General features: G+C 43.1%; 1 protein-coding gene across 12 annotated transcripts in view; it reads left to right on the top strand.

Annotated features, from left to right (window-relative positions):
• Nucleotides 1-5,966: 5,966 nt before the first annotated feature.
• GALNTL6 (polypeptide N-acetylgalactosaminyltransferase like 6) overlaps nt 5,967-10,273 on the top strand; it is an 839,728-nt gene continuing 835,421 nt past the window's right edge. For 9 of the 12 annotated variants that reach the window (XR_009757816.1, XM_061584010.1, XM_061584004.1 and 6 more), the window contains exons 1-2: nt 6,640-6,909; nt 7,647-7,977. Coding sequence is in view for 11 of the 12 variants with exons in the window: in XM_061584010.1 (XP_061439994.1) it covers nt 7,840-7,977 (138 nt within the window). In the remaining variant the exon portion in view is untranslated. Of the gene's footprint in view, nt 6,352-6,452; nt 6,569-6,639; nt 6,910-7,646; nt 7,978-10,273 lie in introns of those variants that run through there. The other 3 variants (XM_061584006.1, XM_061584007.1, XM_061584005.1) reach the window with 3 other exon arrangements.

The following is a 10,273-nucleotide window of genomic DNA, read 5'->3' as shown; positions in this document are numbered from 1 at the left end:
TTTGCTTTTAAGCAATTATCCTAATGCCTATTTTATTTAGTGTGCTGAAATCTTTCCTCCAGTTTCTCAAATGTTATTTTCCTCCATGAAATAATCTTGTTTCTATGCCTCATTTTGACAACACTTTAGGATTTTTTTATATAATTTCAGTGGATGTGGATTTGAGCTTATCTCAGTTATGAGGTAGCTGACAGTAGGATGTGTTTTCTTTCCAATGAACATTTATCCTACATTTCCTGTTCTGGGAGGAGTCACGTTATGGTGTCTTTGTCTTGGCTATAATGCCAGTATTAGAAGCAAGGAAATCTATCTACAAAGTGGCAAAGTCCTATAAGTAGAGACTGAATGAACTGGGCATGTTTAGCCTTGAGAAGGCTGAGGGGTGATATCATAGCATTCTTCAAAGTACTTGTAAGGTTGTCACACACAGGAGGGCCAGGATCTTTTCTCGATCATCCCAGAGGTCAGGACACGGAATAATTTGTTCAAGTTACGGGAAGCCAGATTTCAGCTGAACATCAGGAAAAACTTCCTGTTAGAGCGCTATGACAATGGAACGAATAATCAAGGGAGGTGGTGGGCTCTCCAACACTAGAGACACTGAAGAGGCAGCTGGACAGCTATTGTCAAGTACAGTAGGGCCCCACTCATTCGATGGGTTACGTTCCTGACCCCTGCCTAAAAGTGAAACCTGCTGAAAAGCGGAACTCCTTCAATAAACTGGTGTCAGACGCCCGAAAAACACCATAAAAGTGGAACAAGCGCCATATGAATGGGGCCTTACTCTAATTTTAGCTGCCGTATTAGCGGAATGCTGAAAAGCGGGGCCCTACTGTATGCTTTAAGTTGGATTCCTGCATTGAGCAGGGGGTTGGACTTGATGGCCTTATAGGCCCCTTCCAACTCAACTATTGTATGATTCTATGATAGGCCTATGCAGTTGTTAAGATGTTTCTCTAGTAGCCAATCATTGTAATGATTGTTCTATATTGCTTTTAATTTTTAAACATTTTTATATACTGCCCTGATATTTTATGAGAGGGTGGTATATAAATACTTCTATAAACAAAGTCCCTAAATCAGTATACTTACTGATTTTGTTTTTAAGGAAAGTCCTTCCTTTTACCTTTATTTAATGTAAAAAGACTTTACTTAAAAAAAATAAACAATAATGAGCAGCTGTCAGGAGCACTGTAGACTCAGCCAGGGACATCATGGGGTTTCCAGGAAGATCAGAGACCCGGGAAGATTGAGAATGATCACTGGAGAGATGATATGTAGAATGAAACAAAAGATGTTCACAAAAGAACCCCAAAATAAAGTAAGTGCAGCAGAAACCCTGCACCCCATCCATGAAATTTCCCCATTGAAAGCAAATTCTTATTAACTGATAAAGAACAGTAAAAAAAGAAGAAATGTTCCACATGGTACTGGTTTTTCAAAGGTAGGATATATAAACTCACTGATTCAGTAAGAGATTTCTCTTGACAGATGAAACACTGTTGTATGGTGCGACAGATTATAACTACTGTGTATTCAGAAAGAGTGTTGTTGACAACTTCTCTGTGGAACCAGTCACAAGGAATGTTGTGATGAGCAGGATGATATCTAGATGGTGGGAAAGGTTGCTTTCTACAGCAAGTATCTTCACACTGCCTTCTGCATGACTACTTAGCTGTTTGATTCCATGCATTACAGTTCATACCACTCTTGTTACCACCTCGACAGATGGTGGTAACAGAAAGAAATACACTTTTGAAAATATTCTTGGATGTAAACCAAGAATGAAGCATCATAAACAAGATCAGATCAACAATGAACAATTGCAAACACTCATGGTCTCCTAAAATGTTTTTTAAAACTTTATATATACAAACAAGCTACTGGCAATGAATATTTATCAGCGAATATTATTTACAACATACATTATGTGAGGCATACTATGCATGTCTATTTAGAAGCGAGTCTCACTCTAGATCTTGCAATCTGCCATGATAGCTAAGAATGTCACTCTCCAGCACTGGACAACATCAAGCAAACACAGAGCTTCTGAACATGGCAGTCAAAGAATGAAAAATATCAAACAGGTGTGATACTAGCACAAAATTTAATTGTATCTTGTTCAAATTCTTAAATCTGCTAATTCCCCCCCCTTCATTTCTGGGTACGCTTCAACTTCCCTGTTCTCCTGCTGCTACTTTCTCTCTGCCTCTCCCTTCACCTTGCCATCCTTCTACATTAAGAATGGGGAACCTGTTCCTGTAGCCCTCAAGATGAAGGATTCCACCTCCCATCAGCTCTAGCCGGCTTGGCCAATGGCCAGGGATGTTGAAAGCTAGGTTCAGTAACATCTGGAGAGGTACAGGTTTCCTGCCCTCGCTCTATACTTTTCTAGATTTGGGTCACAGAAGGGGGATATCTAGTGAGGGTGGGTACTGCAACAGGTTTGTGCCTCTCATAATGTAACATTAATAAGTATTCACACCAATGTTTCAAGTAGTACAACTCACAGAATTTAGTGGGGTGGACTCCCAGCTATGATTGCAGTCTTTGGGCTACACAGCATAGTTACATCTAATGAAACCCTGACCACTTCTTCTCCTTTGCAAAGTGCCCACAACAGGGGCACACTGAAGAAGGAGCAGAGGGTAAGGAAATACTGAACCCTTCCTCTGCCAACTCAGTTCTGGCACAGGCAAGATAAGCATTCCTGCTTTGATTAGTTACTCTGTGACAGAGGGTAAATGAGACACAGAAAAAAATGGTGCTGATTAATTTTCATGAGGACTTTAAAAAACAAAATTCTCAAACTGAAGTGGACATGTGGAAAACTGAACTTAAGATTTGAAAAATGAGAGAAACTAAAACTGACATCTTCACCCATCCCCAGCCACAGGCAAGACATGAGTGCAACATCACTCTCCCTACTTGTGCTGCCCAGCAAGTGGTATTTGGAGGCATGCTGTCTCCAACACTTGAGATACCTTGTTTTTGAATACCAGAATGGGACATTAACTTCTCTCCTGATGACAGTTGCCATACTCCAAAGGTTCACTTCACTCCAGGAGGAAAGCTGCTGTTGGCTCTTTTCCTTCTGCTCTTGATCATGTTGGGTCAGGCGGCAGGACGAGCAAATATACACAGGTCATAATTTTGCAGACTTGTAAGTGCTGCGCCTATGCTTGCAGTATGAAATGTTGCTCGTGCTCCAAGCTCTGCTAGAATTTTCTTCTACCCCAATAGGAGGAACAGACAGCATCTCATGCATGGTGGATGTCCGAGGGAATGTTTACTGAGACCGACGGAGGTACTGGTGGGCACACATGCCAGCGGGTGCTGTGTTAGTGACCCACTGTAATATAACTGAAATGACAATCATTTCAATATGTTTTAATGTTCTTATGTGTTGTGTGTTCTAAACTGCTTTTCAGCATGAGATGAAGTACATACTTTAAAAAACAGTAAATGTTGAAACAGGGCAGGGATGGCAATCCTGTGGCAATAGTTATGCTTTAAACCAGAGGATCTGCAACCCATTGTCATGATCAGTAATTCTCCACCTGGCTTCCTCCAGATGCACTTTAGGCAAGAATTTGCTAAATTCATTCTGCACAGTTCAAGTAACATAACTGATTTTGTTCTATCATTGTTCAATGATCTTTTGTAGAATGGGGATAATGTTGTGGAGACACCTTCATTTTTGGATGGAAAACACTTGTTTTACATTCTTATATGTGTTGCTTTATACAAGGAGGGAAAAGAGAAATCAAAATAGCAGAAATACCCACATGGTGTGTTGCTTCATGCTAGCATTAAGGGAAGACATGATGCTTCCATGAAGACCCCTTAATAGCAGCTAAAAGACACATGGGGCTTCTGCATAAAGTCATTCCACTATGGCAGGAATTGACATAAAATGTATCATTACTGTTCTCAGCTAATTTGAAAAAAAGACTTCCTGCATACAGTTCATAAAGGATTATTCAGTGATACAGTTGAGTATTGATATAGTTCATAATGGATTATTCAACATCAGATGTGTATGAGGGAAGGGGAAGAAGCAGGGTGCAAGAATATGTATGGAAGAGGGGTCTTCTCCCAGGAACACTGGTGAATAGAGCTGGCCCAAGGCATTTTTTTTGCCTGAGATGAAACAGCAAATACCTCCCTGAGTCAGTGGCTGCTGATGGTTCCATGTCAGTGGGGCAGTGAAATCTGCTCCAGATTTTAATCTGACCTTTGTGCAAGGTGTTTAACCACATTCACACCATACCTTTATTCTACTATTATTCTACTTTAAACAGTCATGGCTTCCCTCAAAGAATCCTGGGAAGTGTAGTTTGTGAAGAATGCTGGGAGGAGACCCCTATTCCCCACACAGAGTTATGATTGCCAGAGCAGTTTAACAGTCAGTCCCTCTTCCCAGAGAATTGGATGACCTTGGGTCAGTCACTATCTCTCAGTCTATGCTACCCTGCAGATCTCTTGTGAAGATAAGATGTGAAGGGGAAGAACTGTGCATGCAACCTTGAGCTGCTTGGATGAAAGGTGGTAAATAAATGTAATAAATAAGTAAATAAATTGCCACTTTCCATTCCTGTGTGACAAAGGAGACAGCATGGAGGTGTTTGCATGCCACAGTAAACCATGGCTTACTGTGAATGAGCAGCGTTCATTCTTGGTTTTGCTCCTGGCTCCAGGGGAAGTGGAGTGAAATGGGCGAAATTCATGGTTTATGGCATACTGTGACATCAAAATGTGATGGGTGTGAGACCTTGCAAATATTACTAGTGATGGCAGATCTTGCAAATATTACTGCCAGGATGAGAACTGCTCACCATGGGCAGACCATTTGCAGCAGCTTCCCCATAGTGACTACAATCTGTTTCCATATCCATACTAGCTTTCCATGTCCAACCTTTGTGGCCCAGAAATACAATACTCACTACCCAGAATTTTCCCAGATTTACTTGTCTAACCTTTCTTTGAAAACTACAAGGAAGAAGATTCATCAGCTCCCTGAGCAAAGTGTTTTATTGCTGGTCTGCTTTGACAGCTTTTCTTCAAATGTGATTTTTAAAATATCATAACCTTTGCTGGCACAACAACTATATTCTGCCTACTCTGTTTTCTACCATACTGCACAAAGACTCAAATGGGACTGGGGCTGAACAAATGCCTTACAGACTAGTGACTGCATCACTTTTGTTGCACCCCCCCCCCGCCTGTCCTCTGAAAGTCTAAACTCTTTAGTAATACTGCTATATAAACAGCGGAGGTGGTAAACCTGCCTGTTGGACTGTACCACTTAAGACATGACTGAGTTCTTCTCTGTTTGGGGGCATTCATATAGGTGGAAAATTAACATGCCAGGAAGAAGTCTGGGAGAGAAACCCCTCCAAAGACCTCAACATGGCATACATCCATCTCTCCCATCCATTTTATTCTTACAGCAATCCTATGAGGTAGGCAAGGCAAAAAAGACAGAAACTCTCCGAAGGTTGGTTTGTTTTGTTTTTGTTGGCGGGAAGGTATTTGAACCTGCATCTCCAGCATGCTAACCACAGCACCATACTGTCTTTTAATCATAGCATCCTCCAGGGCACCTCTCTGTCTATCTTTGCCCATGGAGAACAATTCTATTTGCAGACGGAAGTGGTACAGGTTTAACCCCCTTATCGGCAGTTTCAGAGAACTAGGGCCTAGCTTAGTCATTACTAGCCCATCGTCGGAAGCCTCTTTGTTCTAAGAGAGTCCGAGCCTCGACCAGGTCATCATTCACCTACTAGCCCAACTTTTCCTTCTCCTCTGCAAACGGCTCAGCTTCCAGGAGGCCTCTCTCGGTCCCGCTTTTGGTTTTCTTCACCTCCAACTTGCAAGGTTTGCGCTAGGAAGCCAAGGAACATGACGCACCATCCCCCCTCCAGCGCCTGCCTAGAGCAACTCGGTCTGCAAAACTCCCTAGTCACCTGCAGGCAGCGGCTCGGGGAGAACAGCTGATCTGGCGGCTTCGGAGTCCGTTGTTGCCGCCGGGGAAATTCCGCGCGGGAATCCGCCCGGTTTCTTCGCCTAGAACGGGATTCACGCGGCTCCGGGAAAAAGATCGGCTAGAGCGAGTAGCCTCTTCCCTTGCCGCCGCCTCTTCCCAACCCTTCCCCCCTATCCACCTCCCCTTTTTCCGTGCGGCTTGTAGAAGAAGCCAGCTGGCTGCTGCTGCTGCTGCTGCTGCTGCTGCGAGCGACTGATCATGAAGGAACAAGAGAGGAAGAACAGGAGCCCAGGAGAAAATCGCTGCTTCTTCCCAGCTGCTGCTCCTTCTCTGGAGTGTGGAGCTCTAGACTGGGGGATCAGGTGAGGTGGCTCTCCAGGGCACCGATTCTCCAGGGAAGTCTCCCCCCCCCTTATTTCTCTAGATTGAGAGTGAGCGAAGGAGACTCTTTGGAGTAGGGCGGTCTTCCCACCTCTCCCTCCTATCCGAAACCCCATTTCTGAATTACAGTAGATCTCCTGCACGTGTGAGCCGCCGCCAGCCAGTATTTGTCGGATGAAAGACAAGGCAGAGATCACAGTGAGGAGGGAAAAGAGGCGACTGTGTCAGGAGGGGAGGGGAGGGGAGGGGAGGGGAGGGGAGGGGGGAGAGGTAGAGAGGGTTGCCCACCTTCTGCCTACTTTTTAACAACATATTTATTCTGATGTGGGGCTGGCAGAGCCTGGTGTGTTGTTGTAGCCTCCCCCATCATCATCATCATCATCTTAAATATTTGTTTCTGAAGAATGGTAACCTGATGAGTGTAAGAGGGTGATTTTTCTCTTTTTTTAAAACCTTGGACCGCTCTCTTGCCTCTCTTACACACATAACACGGCAATAGTCTACACCCTATTAGCCCCTGCCTAGGAGTGAATGGAGAGGTAAGCCTCCGAGCAGATCTCTCTCTCTCTGTGTGTGTGTGTGTGTGTGTGTGTGTGTGTGTGTGTGTGTGAGAGAGAGAGAGAGAGAGAGAGAGAGAGAGAGAGAGAATTAGAAGTCATGCCAACTGTAGTCTGTCAAAGTGCTTTCCTTCTGCCAGCGAGGTTGCAGGGGAGGGGAGTGAAAGGAGCAGGAGGGATGGTCTTTTTGGGGGGGGAGGATGGGTGGGTGAGTGAGTTGGAAGATCTCTTTCCAGCTGGAGTCATCTTTGTGCTGGGTCCAAGCCAGGTAAGGCTCCACTGAGTGGGATCCATTTCCTTGGCAGAAAAGGTGCTTGGGCGATGGATCAATGCCAGGTGCCCCTTCTTACTACTTGGGAAGGGAAGGAATGGGAGGGATCTTTGATCTGACACAAATTGCGCCTCTCTCCCTATCCGCCTCTTCTCCCCAAATTCTGCTCCCGTGAATTGAGGAATGGCCACCCTGAGTTGCATGACTCAACTCCTCTCCCTCCTTCCCACCCTATCCCAATCTGCTCTCTGTAACTTCTGGTCTTCAGCAGCAGCTCCGCAGCCAGTCATATTGACTCCATTGGTTTGGGTGAATGGAGGTGGGTGGGAGAGGAATCGATCCATAGGCTTTTAGGATCTCCTTGGAGGATGGGGCAGCAGTACTGTGGCTGGCAGTCTGTGCCAGAGAATAGCACGAGGTAATTCCTGGCTTTGCTTTGGATTCATAGATTACAGACTTCCCCCGTGAAGGGGTGACCAAGCTGGCGACAGAACTGAAGTTTCTGTTCACTACTTGGGGGTGAATCGGTGAGACTGAGGGGGTGCAAGAGGAAGTCGGGGGACCCCCTAATCACAAAGGAAAGAGCGGAAAGAAGGATACCCATCACTTTGGTTCTTTTCTGACATCCATTGCCATTGGCCATGAAGAGAAAACAGAAAAGATTTCTGCAAATGACGTTGTTGTTCTTGGTGACTTTGATTTTCCTGCCAAACATTGGACTCTGGTCTCTCTACAGGGAAAGGCACCTCCTGAAATCCACAATGCTGGGAGAGCAGCAGGTAAGTGGAAACAATAGGAGCCAAAGCAGAGAGTTGGGTGTGTGAAGTGGAGAGTTAAAGCATCTGTTTAGTTGCTATAAAAAGCTGGGCTGGCTCTTAATTTTGTGATGCATTCTTTGAACTTGAGTGCCTTCCTCTGATTGCTGAGCACAGTGCAAAGTCCCCATGATGAAGAGGAGGTTTTGGTACTACAGTGATCTGGAAGAAAGACAATTGTATATTGTGAAGGGAGAAAGTTGTAAGAGGCTAATTTGTTGGATTTGCCTGAATGGTCATTGACTCTGGCATGGGTGTGAAAGATGAAATTGGAGCCCACTCCTTCTTATCCTGCATTAAGCATAGCCTATGGTGTGCAACAGGGCTAAATATGATCCACAAAGTTTGGACGTGGGTGTGGCTGGGTATGAGCATAAAAAGTTTTCTCCTAATCAGAATTCATCTATCGATTGTATGGTGTAGAATGCATTTGTGCCTAACCACGGCAATGTGGCATATATAAAATCCCGTGATGTGGTTTTAGAAATAGCAACATATTTATCAGTACTGTCACATGGTGATCAGTACTGATTTCTGTTGCATTTTGCATTGTACAAAATGCCTTATGATTCTTACCCTTTAGCCAATCCAGTAAGTAGATTAAAGTGAAAGATACATCCTCTGTTGTTGTTGTTGTTGTTATGTGCCTTCCAGTCGATTAAGACTTATGGCGACTAGTAAAAGGCCACCCAGTAAACTTCCCATTTAAATGGGGATGTCTTGCAGGCAAACTTAACATTCTGACTGATCAGTACAGTCCTTTATGTTTTCCTGCTACAATTTGCTTTTGTCTCCCCCTCAGTTTACTACTGTGCACTTCCAAGTGCCCAGATTCCCCATTTCACCAAATGTTGTCCTGGTGGGTCAGATTCTATATACAAAAGTATGCAAGCATACTCTCTGTCCATGGACCATTCTGTATGCTTGATGTCATAATGTGCTCTTAAGCATCTCTACTTTACAGTCCTCTTCGTCATCTGAGATTAACAGCAGTTAATCTAACCTATATTTTTTGTCATAATTTTCAACTCATTAAGTTTATCTATGGCTCGTAAACCAAAATAAGACTTGCATTAAATTAAGTGCCTTTTAGAGAGTTGCTTTAATGCAAATCTTTAAATCACTGCTGCTGATAAATGAGGAAAGGCTGTATTTCTTTTGCAAATATTGCTGTGGTCCTAACTGCAAAGTGTTCCATATAGATTTTAAACATTTCACTCGCATATAAGGACAAGAGCTGGAAAAGAAAAAAAGAAAGAAAAATGTCTATCTTGGAGCTTGTTTATCACTTAGAATGTATTGGGCAGCAGCATACATCATTAGTTTAATATCCTTAATTTCAAGGGCCATCACTCAAAGTGTATTATATCTTTTCCACAGAGTGAATGTTGGTAAATTAGTTTGATCAATAGAAGACACACTAATGGACATCAAATTGTTGATTGATAGCCTGCTGTTGACATTTGCTGTACACATTTTTTATATCCTAAGTTAAGTTATGAAGTGCTCTGAATCAAGTAACCACTTTAAAAGAGCTTTATAAGGTATCACGCTTTTCTGAGAAAACTGCTCCTTCTTCAGAAAAGCATTGCAAGATTTTAAAGACTTTCACATTACAATCCTGTGCTTCTTTACTTGGAAGTAACTCTCAGTAGGTTCAATAGGGCTTGCTCCTTGGTAAGTATGCATAGTATTGCTGCCTTAGAGCAAATAATATATATATTTTTTCATGCTAAGGCTCAATGTGCTTGACTGTATTAGACTATAAATAACTTTTTAAAAAGAGTATATTAGAATATAGATAACTCTTTTTTTAGCACATGGTTGAAGGGGTTTGGGGGTGAGAAATGCACTTCTGAATGGCTGATACACAGTGTTCTAGTTAACTGTCAGCCCAGTACTATCCATGTTTACTCAGAAGTAAACTCAGAAGCTATAGTTAACAGCTTGCTCTGTGGTAAGCATACATAGAATTGCAGGGTAAGGCATTATCTTGAGTAGAAGCAAGACTTATACCCTAGACATGTTTGAACAGAAGTTGAGCCTCATCAAGTTCAGTGGGCCTTACTAAAAATGATATATGGGAAAGTGGGCTCAGAATTGCAACAGCAGACACAGAGCTTCAACAACAACAACAGAAGTGAGCAATAAAAACTTCCCTCTTAAAAATCAATGCATGGACAATGAAGAGATGAGCTCTAGAGTTCTTGGAGATCACTTGCTGGAACATGTAGGGTGAAATTAGTGCTAATAAGGTCTT

This window comes from Rhineura floridana, chromosome 9 (genome assembly GCF_030035675.1).
Source record: "Rhineura floridana isolate rRhiFlo1 chromosome 9, rRhiFlo1.hap2, whole genome shotgun sequence".
Classification (NCBI taxonomy): domain Eukaryota; kingdom Metazoa; phylum Chordata; class Lepidosauria; order Squamata; family Rhineuridae; genus Rhineura; species Rhineura floridana.
The sequence above is the reverse complement of the archived record's forward strand: the minus strand, read 5'-3'. Positions and strand labels throughout refer to the sequence as shown.